Below are 17,437 nucleotides of genomic sequence, written 5' to 3'. Positions count from 1 at the left end.
AGCATGCTACCAATGCACACATCTACAATGAAAAAATGCTAATGTTTACCAGGTCATGATCGAGGAGCTGTGACTACATTATCACCATTTTCCACTTCAGTATATTAGCATCTTGGTAATTAGCACAAAACACAAAGCACACCTGAGGCTCATTTAAATGTCATTAGCCTCACAGGTATCTGACCTGATGATTACAACTGGAAATGTCGTAGCAATCCAACTAATAGCTGTTGAGATATTTCAGTCCGACTCAAGTGTCCGACGTGACACAGAGCCACTAGTGCAGCCCAGAAATGGACGCATTCCAATTTGAGTATTAGCAGAACGTCCACAGTTTACAGAGCTTTTATTGTGTCGTCGCTCTGATTCAGCTGGTATGACCACTCACACACTCGCTCATGCATGAAAGAGATAAACACATACACACGCTGTCTCACACAATTAGTTACTGGCAGTGGTCCTTCTGTTCACAAACAACATTGTGACTGCTGACGAACGTTGTTTACCACAGCACAGGAACACACTTGCTGGCATTTAATAACCTTGTTCTCTCCCCTCCCACCCCCCCTCTCTTTCTCTCACGCACATGTCAACAAGATGACATGGCGAAAAGGACTTTTCAAACCCATTTAACGCTCTGCTACAACAGAGACAAACACCCATAAGCTGTCGTCTCAAAAAAAAGCTTGAAATGCTGAGATTTTTTCCCCCCATATCTGTCATCCCTGGAAACCTAAAATATTCAATCTGCAGCCAACACATTCAAACTGTGGCGTAAACACACACACACACCTGCTGCAGTCCCCCTCTCTCTCCTCATCAGAGCTCAGATCGATAGTAAACATGTCCTCGTCCTCCGAGAACTCTTCTCCGCTCTCCTCTCTCCTCCCTCCTCCTCCCCCGCCTGCCTCTGGCCGGGCCTTTCTTCTCCTCTTCCTCCTCTTCTTGGTCATCCCGCCGTCGCTTTGCTGCGGCCCCATGCTCTGGACGGGAAGCGAGCTGCAGGGCATGGTGTCTGAGTGATGAGAGCAGAATTAAAAGACAGTTAGAAAAAAAAAAAACACTGATTACAAATTCCAAAATGTCTGTTTTGAACAGGGCCTACCATGATGACGAGAACTGCCCCTGCCGAGCTGGGACTCCATCAGCTGCTCCCCCACTGACATGATGGGTGATGTTGCAAGGTAGGACGGAACCACTTCCTGTCAACGGAGGAACATGACATGAGATTTTGAGGTTGTTGAAAGTCATGATTAACCTTCATACTTCGAGCTGAAATTAAGATAATGGATGGATGGAACCACGGGGGAAACCGAGTGCCAAGTTAAATTGAGGTACAAGTCTGCAGCACTACTGTGTGAGGCTGGCACTGCTCTGGGCTTAATGCTAATGCTAGCATGGCGATATGCTTACAATGACAACGCTAACAAATGTTCAACAAGCATAATAATGTTTACCATTTTGCTGTATTGGTTAAGTATGCTATTATGCTAACATGCTCAAAACAAAAAACCCGACAAATTAGGCTTATCAGAATATCATCAGTGTTGCAAAAATGTTATTTGTTCACAGTCCAAATATCCTAGCTGATGATATGTTTAGCTGGATATGTCAACATTTAAATCAGGAGAGCAGCAAAATCACTGGGCACCTTCTCAGGGGACCATGAAAGTTTGGCTGCCCAATTTCACACCAGTCCATCACATAGCTGTTGAGATATTTCATATGAAACTGAAACTGACTGACAGGCAGACATTTGCTTCCCTGGTGTCGCACCGCTAGCACAGCTAAACAAGACAAGACTGAACAAAAGGCTGCAACCAAGCTAGGTGGTCTGCTTTGAGCTAAATGCTAATGCTAACATGCTGACAAGCTGGTATAATGTTTACCATGTTCTCCATCTTAGTTTAGCATCTTCGCATGCTAACATTTACAAGTGAGCACTTAACACAAAGTACAGCAAGGCTGCTGGGAACGCAATTCATTTTGGTTTTAAGCGTTTGGCCAGATTAGGTATTGGACAAATTGAAAATGTAGTTTTTAAGACATTTTTACTTTAAAAACACATCATGCTTTTGTCGCTAAGGGCAAGGAAAGTCATGGAATAACTCTGAGGATGATGAAGGTCTGAACAAAAGTCCAATGCAATCGCTGAAATAGTTGTTGGAATCAGACTGGAGCCACACTGCTGAACTCTTCTGAAGGAAAAATAAAAATGCACCACTAAAACAGAGAATTGCAGAGTACAAACACAGTGTTACTGATTGGTGAGACAGAAACGTTTTTTCTCCCTTTGCGCAGATCTCCGTAATCCGGTGAGAATTTAGGCTTTGAGCTCAGATTAGCAAAATCAATCGTAGTGTCACCACAGTGACCACGTCCAGAGAGCCAAATAGAGAGCGGCATGGACGGAGAGATGATCCACACAGCGCAGACTGGTGTCGTAATACAGTCCAACACAGTTTATAGCCTTCGCCTGGCTGTAAACATCCACCCAAAAAACAATGTTCGTATTCATTTAAATGTTAATGGAAGCTGTTTCTCTTCAAACTGGTTATTCTAATTTTTCTGTTTTCACTTGTGAGGAAGTTAACTGTACTTGACATAACAGGATAAATTACACCGCGTGTTTTTTTTTCCGTTCTTTTGTTTGAACCACAGGTATTCAGACACTTCTAGCCTGAAGACTGATTTCTGCTGAAACACTTTGCTGGTATTTAATGGTCGGGATCTTTATGGCAACACAAGTCTCGACAAATCCTTAAATGTAAACAGCGAGCGAGAGAATAAATGGGGGGGGTGGGGTGGGCAGCAGCAGAGGCACAGAAGACTGGGCTCGATGCCAAATAGTTCTTTCAAAATGTTGCTGATCTTTTCCCATTCACGTCAGTGAGATGGAAACTTCAGCCGCTCTCTGCGTGTCTTGTTTTGTCCTGCTCCTCTTTCGCCGTCCGTATGTCTCTCGAGGCGTCTCGCCTGTCCCCACGTCAGTTTAGACGGGTGCTCAGATCGGTGACAGCCAGCTTCTCAGTGCAGTCTCTGTGCAACCGACTGCATCATGAAGGTGAATTTGGCAGAGCTATAAATAGACCGCTGGCGGTTTTCCACTCTGCGGAGGGAGAGTTATGTCAAGCAGAGGATTTGACGCGAGGCCCAAACAGCACGACAGACACGGCCGAAGAGAATTTGGAATTCATTCTCTTTGACAATTGTTCGAATCTCAAGGCACTGATGGATTTTCCCATCCATTAAGGACATTACAATGAAGGCAGCTGCTGATTCACTGACAGTTGGATAAAGGCTCCCAATCTTTGATACAGACAGTAAATAATGAAAGCGGAATTAGACCAATGTAATCTTTAGATTAGGAATTATATCCTCTCAGATTTATTGCCGTTAATCCCTGACTGGGAAACACGGCCAACCCTCACTGCGCTCACCCCCCTGACCCTCTCCAGCTTCCCATGAATCCTCTCCTATCGCCTTACGGAATCAGTTGTCAAAACAAAAGGAAGCGTTCCAGGGTCGGATTCTTTCCTGCTAAATCTGCATTAGTGCCACAAATTCTTCCTCATTATATAACCTAGTATGGATTGATGCATAAAAAATATTTAGCGAGGACTTGTGTATTGTTTTCTCAGTAGGAAACCTCCATAAAATGGGCCCCAGCGTGTCATTCCGGTTGAACTTGCATTGCATCGTTGAAGTTATTTGGGGGATTTTAAACACATTTTCCATTGGTGAAGGATTATCCGTAGCATAACGGACGCTGGTTGGGGGGGGCCCCAAGTAAATCTGTGTCTAGGGCCCATTACTGACTCTTATAGTGACCAAAGGCTATGACTTGGATTGGACGCTTGTCAGGTACTTTTTCCTCATCTTAAAACCAACGCACTCTTCACTTTGTCTGTGACTTTGTCTTGTTTTGTCACAGGGCACCAGAGTGAAGCCCTGGGTGAGCGACACCAGCTTTACACTGCTCTTTATTCCTTGAGTTTGATGTGCTGACCACACTGCAACTCCCTCCCTCTTCTCTCCTTTCTCCTCTGCAGTTGGTCAGGTGCAGTTCTCACAGCACATACAGCAACTCACATGGAATATGAGTGCCTCATGGTGCTGTCAGAGCATACGTTTTTAGTTTGTACTGAGGACTGAACCCTGACCTCCGGTGATGTTACCTTCAGTGTAGGTTACATGAATAAAACAACCACCAACAACTGACAATGGTTAGGAAGACCAAATATAAGATGTAACTCAACTTTCAAGAAGAGAAATTGAGATTTATTTTCCATATTCACAAGTTAAAATGTTGCTGTCCACTGCTTGTATGTGTGTATGTGTGTGTGTGTGTGTGTGTTTGTGACCCAGCTGACCGACTGGTATGTGTTTATGCTTTCTGTCAGACCTGATGGTCCATTTCCAGGAAACTAAAGTCATGCTGGCCAACAGCAGGATGCCACAAAGGGACAGAAGCTCCTGTTCCATCTTTTTGCTCTTCTTATATTTCAGTCGATGCGCTGCTTTTGTACAAACACAATCTCAGGCCAGCAGGTTGTTCTCTGTTCAAAACTTAACGATGACATCGCCTGTGTGTCTTGTGACGGGTGAGGTCATCCGTCTGTCTGCCAGTGTTTTTTTCTCCATGTGATCACATTATTTTATCTCTCCCATCTGTACACCCCGGTTCTAATATGGTGAACTTTGTTATTGACTTTCATTCCAACAATTGCAGTGTGGCTCTGGGAAAAAAACAAAAAATGTGGTTGTGCAGAGAAGCGGCACTTTTTTACTTTTTCATCTCACAGCGCTGCATTGTCCAATTAAATCCATGCAGAATTCACTGTAGTGTGCACCTTAAATGCAGCCATAACTTACCTAGGCTGTTTTATAAAAGTGCCTTTTAAGTTGTTTTATTGTCAAATTGTATTACAAATGTTATTCATGATCTTATCCTTGCATTTCTTTTTGGGTCTGATTTTGTGCCATACTGAAGTCATCTGTAGCTCACTGTTATCTCTGCCTATGTGGGCCAGGACGCTCTCGACTTGGCACTTAGTGAATGCTCAGAAAAATGTCCTCGAGCTCATTCTGTTTTATTTATATTGGTCACGCCTCGAACCGCTACTGTTCGATGGTGACAGGGCGTCAACCATCGAAGGAGTCTCATGTTGAGGAGGGGCACACGAGCAAGTCTGTGCATGGAAGCTGCACGGCGTCACGTATTTACAGATTCACAAAGTGGAGAAATCAGTTTTGAACCATTACAGTGCGAAGCGGGCAAGAAGTGAATGACCGCCAGTCCAAGTCAAGCGCTGCCGCCTGTATTGAAGTTCAGCCTGAGAGACCTTCGTGTCAGTAAGATATGCTCCGTCCTATATTTGTATGTGTTTACTGACTCCGAGTAATGACTCTGTCAATCATTACTCACCAGTGTGTTCTCGGTCTCTCTGACGAAGAAGGCCTCTCCATTCTCTCCCAGCTTCATGTGCAAACTCACCGGCTCTCCATTAATCTCTATGTCCACCTGCACGACAGAGTCAAGATTGTCATGTTTTAAACCTCATGTGCATCAAAAAAACAACCTCCAACATGTTAAACAAATATCCATCTAGTTTAACAGCTAGCGGTAACTGTAATATTTTTCCAGCTCTGTTGTTATTTCTTTAAGTATTTCTGTATTGATCTATTGCCTTTAACATACCCACAGGTATTAAGAAATGTATCCTTTTACAGTACTGCAATGCACTACTTTTTTAAAAATGTGGTATTCAAACACCTTCGAACTGCTACTATTACTGAACACATCTTCCTCCAACGATTATTAAAACGTATGTCATCATCTCTCAGGCAGCTTTATTGGCTTCTGCTTTTGTGCTCTTGTCAGATTACAAGCGTGAGCAAGGGCCTCTAAACTCTCCAATTACCCATTCACAAGTCTACACTTTGCATGCAACGACAAAGAGAGCGATAGCGTGCAGGAGGCAGGGCACCCTATAATCTCACCACTTTCTCACGGGACCGCAGCACACCCATCTTGCCGAAGCGGACGTGGAAGGGGGAGCACTGCATGGAGCCATCGGGCTGCCGCACCACGATGACATCTATACACCCGGACAGGGTTGCAGGGTTGAGTCCCCTGTACAGCTCCTTGACCTGCACGAACACCTGGCCTGCCAACTGACCCACATAGTTCATGGTCTGTAACTGGAGACAGACAGGGAGGGAAAGAGGGAAGGAGAGTTATTATTTATTTTCAACAAAATATGTCCTCTTATTCTTCTCTTGGTCCATTAAATACAATTTATTAACATTTTAAGCCCCGTACGCATGCAGAGCCTCAAACACCGGCACGACAGATGACCCTTAATGTCTGTCAGGGATCAAACCCTTGATTGATGCAATGTTTTGTGTGGCCACCCCTGTCATCCTGCCACGTTAAAACACATTATTGATCCACTGAGTCAAATTACTGCCCACACAGGCCAGCCACGCCTGCGATCTCAGATATTTGGCAGGTTCCTGAAACCTTAAAAACATCGACAGTTCTCACATTCTCTGCCCTCGCGTTGTTGCGGGTATGTTTGTGGTTGGTGTTGGTGTGTGGGTGAAAACACTCTGCTGTGTTCTTGTTTTTTTTCTTGTCTGTAGAAGACAAAAACTCCTGATAGAAAAAGGCTCAAAAGTGCCTTATACTCTCTGTAATGCAAATAGAGTCCATCAGGAACGGCAGTAATCATGGGTTGCTGTGCCAGTCTCTCTGATCCACAGCCTCTAATGCTCCCTGTCTAGAATGCCAAACATGCCCCTGGAGAGAGACACAAACAGGGAAATGCATTCACCGAGCTGAGAGACGGGTGGGTGTTGATTCGGGGGGCAGAGAGGGAAAAAGAGATGGAAAATACATTCAGCAACCAGAAGGAGTCAAAAATATTATTTTGACTTTTTAATAGATGAGTTGATATTTAGTGCTTTCATACAAACTTAAAAACACAGCAGGACTATGACACTGATTCCGATTTCTGTTTTGTGGACTGGCTCCACATCTAAAGCCACTTTTCATCCGAATCAGTTTTGTGTCTGATCACCGCAAACGTGCGTTATTATTTATTCAACAAAATATGTGCCATTCGTTTCCTTGGCTCCAAACAGGGATGACAGCATGTCTGATTTGACACATACGAATTTGCAAAATGACTTGGATTGAAACCCGCTGAAAGGGACGTGGAAACCAAACGCAGCAGGCAGATTAGACGAGAGAGGAGACAACGGGCAGGAAGAGTGGATGAAAGAGGGAGTTTAATCGTGCCATTTTTATTTTTTAATTCCTGCTTGTAGAGTTTGTTTGTTTCTCTGGTAGGCACGGGGCCAAAGTAAAAATGTTATGCCAAGATTATTCTATCCAAATATAATTGCAATGCATGATGATTATCCTGATAATCATCAAAATATTCTACAAACTTTAAAATAAAACTAAAATTGCACTGAAACATGATGGAAGCCCCGTCCCTGCCCTGCGCTTGTGTCAGAGTGTTTGTTATGTGTTTGACCCCTTAAAAGCCTGACCAGGGACAACGACTGCAAACTGGCTAAGGTCAGAACACTGGTTGCATTTTCTTTGAACGTAACACGATATGCCTTAGCCCTTTCGAGTAAATGTATAAATAAATTACATTTAAAAGAGTGGGGTGAGAAAAAAAGGGTGAAATTCTTAAGGAAACAAAAAGAAAGAAACAAGACGGTGGACTGTTAGGAAAAATGGATGGGATTAATTAACTTTAGCTTCAGTCTACAACACATTTATCATTGTTTAAAAATGGAATCTGTACACACACACACACACACACACACACACACACACACACACACACATACCTGAGAAATGTGACATCGCTCACTTCCCTGCACAACAATTTGTCCTTAAAATCTCCACCTGCCACCTGCTTGTGCTGATTCAGATACTGGCATCCTCTAAATCTCAGTCTCCGCACACACACACACGCACACACACACACACGCACACGCACACACAGAGGACAGATGGCTCATATATTTTTGGCAGTCCATGTGAGAACATCCTAATGACGAGGATGATTTGTTAACACCCATCAATTACTGAGAGTAACAGATTGGGGCTCTTCTGCTCTGATGACCGAGCATTATCCTGTTCTGCATCATCAGACCCACTCGGGGCGTCTTCACAGGCTGGTCCTGACCTGCCCTGCCCGCTATGGATTCACAGTACACTACACCGCTTCATACCAGTGCATAACATTAAATCAAATGTGGGTGTCTTCAGACAAAAATGTCACATGTGCTGTGGGATATTCAAGTAACAACGATGCTGTTTACTGAAATGAACTGTTGATTTTTTTTCTAAAAATGTTTTTCCCCCCTCGATTATCTGGAGCAGAAGGAAAAAAAAAACTGAGCAAATAAAAGCAAAACTGTGGAAACATGTTGTCCTGTTTGTCATTTGGAAAGGTGAAGTGACCCTTTAATCTCTCTTATCGCTGGAGAAACTGGGAGTGACAGACTGTTTGGCAATGATTGCATGATTATCTGACCTCTCTTGTCTCACTTGTCACTGTCTTTGTCTCGCAAAACACACACCCGCACATGCAGCCAGTTCAGGGACATGCCACAGACTTGATTTCACTATCAACATGGACCACGTGTGAACAGTTGAAGCCATTCCTGTGCACACACACTCACACGGACACAACCAAAGCCTGGCCCACTGTTCCAGGAAGCCTCTGTTTAACAGCCAATCCCAATGTTTCCCCTATTATATAATAGCCAATCACGAGACTGCTCAGGGGGTCTTTGACTGTCATCGAATGCAGCCACTGCACAGACACAGCACAACATGACAGGGGGACGTAAATAACATCTAAATAAATGCAGCAGAGGCTTCTTCATTAACAGCTGTGCAGTTTAAACCACAGTATAACTCTCAATACAGCCAAGACAGTGAGGTCAGCAAAGATCCACAGAGAGGAAGACAGAGGTGACAGGGATTCATACCCAGATGATGATGATGATGATGATGATGATGATGTGGAGATGATCCAATTAAATCAATCAAGTGTGACACTACAGGATTACTCCCTCTTACAACCAGGACAGATTGACTGTAATTCAATGTGATATATATATATATTTTTAATTTTCTAATATAACATTTTACTATGACCTCATTATCCTCTATGAGCAAGAAGGAAAATATGTTTTTTTGTTTGTTTGCGTGAAAACATCTGTCCAGAAGCTGTATAACACACACACACACACACAACGAAAAACCATCAGCCCGAGCCTGCTGATGGTTTGATCGTAGTACTACAGTAGTATCGTGTGTGGCCTGTGGGGTCGACATGTAAACATCTGCACACGGGGTGAGGCTCTGCAGTCTGCACCGCAGCTCCGCTCCATTCAAACACGGTGCAACACACACAACACACGTGAAGACACCGCCAAGACGTCAGAACCTACAGTCAGATATATATACGCATCTATATTTAATGCTTCAACTGCTTTTGCGGGTACTGAATATTTCCCCGGTTACTGGTCACAGTCCACAGATCGCACTTACATTATTTATTGACGTCGCTCTCTCTCTATTTCCGCGATATTTCCATCCATCCAGATGTTGCTCCGCCGGCCCTTTACACTCCGTTACATGTCGCTCCTCGCGTCAGACACTCGCCTCGAAGCTTCCCTGACATCTGATTCTGATCTCTCCTGCTCGAGGCTTCTTCTCTATTTAAACCGCACTCAACGTATTCCTCCCACCGCCACCGGGACTGCGGGAATGCAGCGACGCGATTGGCTGAGCCGGCGCTGACGTCACACAATGTTGACAAAAAGAAAAAAGAAAAATCCCTCTTAAAGTCGGTGGATTTATGATTAGCCTACAATAATGTAGGCTAATCATACAGCGTTTACTTTTTGGGGCAGAATTTTAAAAAATTCACATTTAAAGAAATAAATCAGGTGAAGATTAACGCATGTTTTAATAATCTACATATGGATATTTTATTATTGTTTAGGATGAGATGAAGCTGAAAATCTTCCTGGGTGTTTAACACATTTCTGAATGAACTTAATCATCTTTTTCTGACTTATGCTCTGTAAAAAAAGTTTCAGAGAACATCCCCGCTCAGCCGATGTCGTCCGTTGTTCAGGATTCAGCTTTTTATTATCATTGACTGATATTTTTAAATCACTTTCAAGCCGTTCTGAAGGACCACTTCTGGGATGCCATGTTATACTCAAGCAGAGTGACACTTTATTTAATGTTTAAGATTTATTTAATCAGGAAGAGCTGTCCAATCAACCGTTTGACCTCTGACCTTCTGGGAAAGAGCTGCAGGGCATCTGGACCACAATTCATGTATCAAAAATGTATAAACTATTAAGAATGTAGATTTGGGACTTTCAGTTTATTGGAACATTAGGAAATGCTCTGTGATTGACTTTTTAAATGAGTTGGATATTAACGACACAAAATCTTAAACGATTTTATCAACACCTAGTTTTTATCAACTGAGTCTGATTTATTGAGAATTTTGAAATGATTAATGATCAGTTAACAAAGCCAGTAGTTACAACTTTTAAAGTCTTTCTAAAGGACGTCTTATTTGAAATAGGACAACTCTCATTATGTTACAATCCTCCAGTGCTGTAGCTGATTTGTTTCAGCTGTGCTTCAAGTATGGATGTCTAATCTGCTGCATTTTTATCATCATTAACAAGAGTATAATTCATGGAGGGGCGACATTAAATATCTTCCTGTTTATGTTTTTTGGGCATCAATCCACAGCGCTATCAGGGAAAATCTCAGATATCAAACAGGACCGCGTTAAATCAATTAAATGCACTGTCCTGTCTATAATATGTCAATGTTAAGTGCTTAGCTGTCATATGATGAAGCTGTGACTGAAGCCACAAGAGGTTTTAACTCTGAGCCGAATAGCAAACAACATGTGACAACCCATTAACTCAAACTACATACTATGATGCACTTAGTTGCAGCCTACAAAAGCCAAATATAATCATCGTACATTTCTTCCTGTGTGACACTGGCAGAGCTGCGACTGTAAAAAGGATCCAGCTCTTATTCTACAGGAACACGCATCTAGTATGTGGAGCGGAGGAGACGAGAATAGCAGTGACATTCAGACAGCTCGAAGGCATCTGTATTTGTGCTACGGACTGTCTCCGTTTTCAAAATGTAATCTATTCACATGCCCTGACACAACCAGGCCAGACTTAGGCAATGCTGGCATGGTCTTTTATTTTTAGGAGGTTTTGATTCCCAAACGGTGGACTTAGTTTACAGCTTACAAGCTTTAAATGTGCCACATGCTAATTAGAGTTATTTGAACTGTTCTGATGAAGGAATCACCATTAACTGCAACTCTACTCTGTACATATATATATATATATATATATATATATATATATATATATATATATAAGCTGTAGCTGAACACACACTGATGTAAATATAATTCTGAATATTGCATTCCATTTCTGCCTCTAAACACTACATACAGGAATATAACATCTCTTTTTTGTCCTCAAAACTACAGTTCATGGTTTCATGAGTGGTCATGTGCAGGATTATATCTTGGCAGGGAGCAGCAACTTCCTAAAGTCTTGTTTTTTTCCCCCCTAAAATGACCGACTGCAGGCTTGAGCTAGAGGCTGAAATGACCGACAGTCTGATATGAGCGTGGGATCAATCTCCTCGTATAACGCAAGAGAGCTCAGACCATATAACTACTGTATGTGTTCAGCATACACACACGTAAGATTATCAGTCTCCTGAACTGTTCACCTGTACATCACAACACCTGTGCTGTGCTCAAGGCACAGTAACCTGTAGAGCACTGCATACTGTATGTGTATGAGCCCTTTAGACAAATCGAAGGCTGCAGACTGACAGCACTGTGATAGTAAACAGAGAAGCGATCAGGAAAATGTTCACCCAGGGATGAGTTGACTAAACAGAGTGCAGCAGAGCGCGATGATGACAGGAGATCGATCAGGCGAACAGCATCAAACTAACTGATGACATCAGGCAAACACTTCCAGACACGCTCAGACCTGCTTCAATGAACAAGGACATGTTCACACGTTTAATAGCTGTGACACTAAAAAGAAAAAAAACAATGTGCTCTAATGTTTTGGATAATTGCTGTTGTAAGCATGTTTCCTGTGATTTAAAGGTTTAATGCACGGCTATGGCTGCGAACCAAATTACCTCTGGGCTAACAATAAAGTTATAGAGATAAACACTGCTGAGCACACTGGCAGAAAAATGATCTAGATTTATATATTCTTATATTAGCTGTTATCACAGTTTGCAGTATGTCCCTGACTTATACTGTGAAATCAGATTATAAAAAAAAGGTTATGCAATGTTCTTAAAGTTCTCAGTATAAAGAAACAAACACAAAGAGTCTCCCCGGCTGAGCCTCATGGCTTTTGTCCTTGCCCAATGATTCTAAGAAACAGCCCTCCGCATTTACACTTCAATCCAACTCTTCCCGCGCTTCTGTGTGCTATTCTAGATTTTTTTTTAAACACACACACTCACACACACACACACACACACACACAGACACACAGCACACGGTAACTCTCTCAATGTGTTTGCACGTGCTAAAAGAGACCAAGATGAAGATCTCTCGAGGAATGAGGCATTTTTTAAGAGAACAGGTTTTGTGTGTGTGTGCGTTCGTGAAACTCCAGTCTCAACATGTGATACAGTTCATGTGTCTCGAGGATCGATGTCTGCCGTCAATCAATACGTACACACAATTGCAGTGTGTAGCTGGTAAACATGTGAGTATTCACTTTGACAAAGTTGCTGATGGACACACACGCACGCACACGTAAACACACACAGACACACACACTATCAGCAGCAGGCAGCCAGAGAGGGAACAAGGAAACACGTGTTGGGTTTTTCTAAGAACTGAGTCGTTCATCAGGGAGCAACAAGAAGCCAACTAGAGCTGGAGAGGGAGGGGAGAGGGGGAGACAGAGGACACAGAGGTAGGGGAGTCGACCACAGGGGGGGTTTGCAGGATGTTGAAGTTTGTGTTGATGTGTGACAGAGTGAAGAACTGGTTTATTTACTCTGTGGTGCAGAGTGATCAAGTCAGGTGTTCTGAGGCTACAGTATATATTTTCTATATTTAAAGTCTTATAAGTCCATTATGGATAATGCAATAAATGGGTTTGTTTTATATATTTTAAACTAAGGTATACTAATATTTTATCTGTTGGTTTTATGCCATGCTTCAGTATTTATTATCATTTATTATCCTGATGTTTGTGTGGCAAATTTCAAGCTGCAGGTTAGCTTAGCTTAGCATATAGACTGGAAACAGGGGGGGGACAGCTAGGCAGGCTGTGTCTTATAGTAACAAAATCTGCCTCACAACACTACAAAAGCTCACAAACTAACAAGTTATATTGTGTTTGTATAAGAATTGTTGTTGAATACCTGAAAAAAAAACCCCAACTACATTTATCACCAGAATTTGAAGAAAAAACAGACGTCTGTATGTTGCAGAGACAATGACTGAAGTTAGCATGCTAGCCAGTTAGCCACGGCCCATCTTGCTAGTGATGTAAATACCAACATTTCCAGACTGGTGAACGAGACCTCTAGATCCTTCCTGGGTTGAACCTAAGGTATTTTATTGGATGTCATGTTGGCTGCAGGTCTTTGAACAGGGCTGGCAGTGAATCAAACATATTTAAGCATGAAGGAGGTGAAATTGTAAACACTGACACAATACTTGACTCCTGTGACATTTCAGGAATTTCATTGAGTAAAGCACATTTGATGCCATGTGCTTTGTTTGTTTGTATGGGTGAGTTAATATTTGCTTTTTTTTTTGCATGTGTATATGTGCCTGTCTGTTAACAGTATAAGTGTTTGTGTGTGGGCCGGCTGACTCTCCATCGCCCTGCAGAGTGTTACCTCATGGCAGACACGTGAGGAGGGACGGAGAGGAAGGAAGAAGTTGGTTTGCTTGGAGAAGGGTAGCCTGATCTCTCCCAGGCACCCTCTCTGAGGTCAAGAATGCATTCATTTCATCACCAAGGAGACGGGGGAGTTTTGGGGGATGGGCTGCATGAGCCAATGGGAAGGCTGCCTGAGCCACACATACATACTACTGAACCGTTCGACCCGCCCACAAGGTAGAGTGTCACCAGACAAGGTCCTGGGCTTTAGAAAAAGCTGATTAGTTTAGTTGTCGGGGACAGACATTCCACCAGGCCTGTTTTTGACCCAAACAACAATGTCTGACATGGGACACTGAACAAATATCTTCCCTTTAATTCATTAGTAGAAGAGCAACAGTGGTACATATTGTTCAGTGGTACACACTGACCCGAAAAAGGGGTCAGTCCTTCACTACTCTTCACAGAAAGCGAGAGCAGCACATGCTCTTTGCGTGGCCACTGCCTGACCCACTGCAGCAGAGGACAGATTTAACTAATCCTATTACATAATGTTTAGAAGTTGTGACATTCCAGGTTTTATTACCATCATAAACATGTCATAATTATGTCTGTACTGTACAAATGTGTTATTAGCATACACGACATGCTCAGGGGCCAGGAAGACACTTAACCAGAGATAATGAACAATCATAGGTGCAATATGTTAATGTTAATGTTGACTGGCCACCTGTCAAATTGATATGCAAAACTCATAGATGGCAACATATCACCAGGGTTATCTGTTATCACCAGGGGAGTCTTAGCATAGCACAGGAGTTTCCCTTTGCTAACTGATTAGCATGCTATCTTCAGTCGTTGCTGATGATTTCAGCTCATATTTTGGTTGCATCTCTAAAGTTGTGCTGTTACATGTGAACACGCATCATTGTAATGTGAGAGTAAAAAACATTGCACAAATATGTCTTCCACTCGAGCCTTCCATTGACTCCTAGTTAGCAAATTTATTGCAGTTTAAGATTCTGCGAGTTTTGGAGGAAATTTCTTTCATTCTGATATTTCAGCTCTTAATCTAAGGGTGTGATGACCTCACTTATCATATATATCACAAAACTTATTTTTTCCATTTATTTTCTATTTAACTTTATGCATATTTGTCTGATTCTTTTTTGTACTTGTTGCATCTTGAGCTGTTCTAACAAGTGTTGTAATTTGTGGGATAAATAAAGCCTGTCCAATATAATGTAATGTAATTTAATGTAATGTAATGTGATCTAAAATTAATCTTTTCATGTAGTTTGAGGTTTCACAAGGTTTGCTTGTGTTTACATTGATTCCAAAAATGTAGTTAAAAAAGGATTTGGGGAATCTACAGTAAACTTGACACATAAAATCTTTCCCTCCAAAATATTTAATAGACAATAAATAATCTGATTACCATTTGAACATTTCCATACGGAGGGACACAGTGGCCACAGGGGACAAAATAATGGCAAAAATGCCCAGTTAAAGATTAACTCCAGACACATATTATCTAAAGGAGGACGAGGGAACGTGGAGGTGCTGCCTGAGCCCACAGAGCTGCTCACAGGCCCTTGCATAGCTGGACTATTATGTAATGCCTTTCGCTAACTGTGGTGTAATATGCCTTTATAAGTACCTACGTGGGCCGGAGGTCATGCGTGGAGATGTGAGCTGTTGATCTAGCACATGGTTATACTGCACACAAACAGAGACCAGCGCTCACATGCTCTGAGCGCTGAAGCAGCGTACACGGCGCTCAATAAAGTGCAGGGTTGTACAACAGAGCACAAACAGACACACAGGCTCAAATATAAAACAGACCCACAGAGCAAGCGTGTTATCTAATCGCACTGTTTTTAAGGACACAGTCCAGTTTTTGTTTTTTGTTTTTTCGAGGAAAGTAAGTGAAGACCTTCTGAGCAGTAAGGTGATCCCTCCTCACATCCATCCATCTCTGTCCATGCCAAAGTGTTACTGTCACAGATTATTCTCAGTAAAAAGTGTCACAGCGCTCTCCTATTCTCCTGTCAGACGACAACGCCGTCGTTTCCAGCAGAGATACTTCCACTTTGCTACAGAGCTCAGTTTAGGACTGTGTTTTCCATTGTTCACTCCTGTCTTGTCATATGGGCAATCCAGGCCTACTTCACCTGTCTCTGATTGTTTCCAGAATTTTAGGAGCAATTTTTGTTCTAAGCCAAAGTCTACAGAATAAGTCAAAGCTCGCTAGAGTGATTTTTGTCATATCCCCATGATTTTCTCTCATATATATCAATATTTCCCTTTTTCTGAGGGGGAGACGCTGCAGGTGAAAACATATTTTTGTTTATGCATTCGCCAACTTTGAGATTTTGGGCTATTTTGCTTCAGTAACATGTCATCTTTCAGAATAGTGGGAAGGTAATGCTAAAAACTTCTGTTCTGGACATTAACGCAAGTTGGCACAAACTTAATAAAATATTGATTTGCATATTTAACCAAAAAACTTGTAATCCAAACTAATTGTTGTCATCAACTGAGGAAGTTTCGTGGTGATATTTGTCAGTTAAACTCCCCTAACATCACATATCTACATGAGATACAGTATATTATCATGGTGGTGTTGTTACCAAAGACCAGCTGTCACTGGGGCTGCCATCCTCACTGTAGCTGCTGAAGTCTTGCTTTAGCTCTTCCATGGGGGTCATTTCTCCATGTCGCACCCCTCACAGTCCTGTGCTGTCCTGAGTCTCTGCTGATCTGCTGTTCGATGAAATACGCTGCGAGGAGTCTCAGAACACAGCAGGATGTCTGGATGAATCCACTTGAGAGGTCTGAGCGGAAATCTCCTGAAAGACGTCACGCTCTGAGGTGATAACGTCAGAAATCTTTGATTTGGTGACTGAGCCTTTCACGCTCAGCTTTTTCAACAATCTTTAAGTGTCTTTGTTAAACCTACAGCAGTTCGTCGGTACCTATTGATAGATACAGAGTGCCGTTCAAACTCTGTCTGACAATCCTACTCTACTTCTAGATGGTGCAAAAGCTCTCTTCTAGATGGTTCTGAGTCCTTTGCTTTTTAAATCTGTGGCACTGTTTGAGTAAGTGGCTGCTGCTTGTGCGACATGCAGCATGCTTTTAGACTAAATTTATCGAGAGAGTTCTGGGAATGGACTACTTGGAGGAAATCTGAGAGGGTCCAGAGGTGCTGGACCTTACTGCTGGTCTGAGGCCAAAATCTGATTCCACACACACACACACACACACGCACACACAAATTCTAGCAAACATACATGCATTGTGGATTTGTGAATTGACAACATATGACAATTCATATGATCAAACTGCACATGACTCAAATCTGTCAGGACATGGAACAGACACCATCTATATATATCCCTCTCTTTATGTTTTTATCATCTGTGTGACACTGACTGTCCAAAAACAAAAA

At 42.4% G+C, this 17,437-nt stretch overlaps 1 protein-coding gene across 3 annotated transcripts in view; it reads right to left on the bottom strand.

The window, feature by feature from the left end:
• Window positions 1-16,977, bottom strand: part of lpin1 (lipin 1) — a 28,812-nt gene extending 11,835 nt beyond the window's left edge. Inside the window, exons 1-5 of one of the 3 annotated variants that reach the window (XM_037096172.1) lie at window positions 16,617-16,977; window positions 6,004-6,204; window positions 5,429-5,524; window positions 1,106-1,202; window positions 793-1,015 (exon numbers count right to left, since the gene is read on the bottom strand). In XM_037096172.1, coding sequence (XP_036952067.1) covers window positions 793-1,015; window positions 1,106-1,202; window positions 5,429-5,524; window positions 6,004-6,204; window positions 16,617-16,694 — 695 coding nt within the window. In that variant the 5' untranslated portion in view covers window positions 16,695-16,977. Of the gene's footprint in view, window positions 1-792; window positions 1,016-1,105; window positions 1,203-5,428; window positions 5,525-6,003; window positions 6,205-9,589; window positions 9,776-16,616 lie in introns of those variants that run through there. The other 2 variants (XM_037096173.1, XM_037096174.1) reach the window with 2 other exon arrangements.
• Window positions 16,978-17,437: the final 460 nt, after the last annotated feature.

This window comes from Acanthopagrus latus, chromosome 4, assembly GCF_904848185.1.
Source record: "Acanthopagrus latus isolate v.2019 chromosome 4, fAcaLat1.1, whole genome shotgun sequence".
NCBI classification, from domain to species: domain Eukaryota; kingdom Metazoa; phylum Chordata; class Actinopteri; order Spariformes; family Sparidae; genus Acanthopagrus; species Acanthopagrus latus.
The sequence above is the reverse complement of the archived record's forward strand: the minus strand, read 5'-3'. Positions and strand labels throughout refer to the sequence as shown.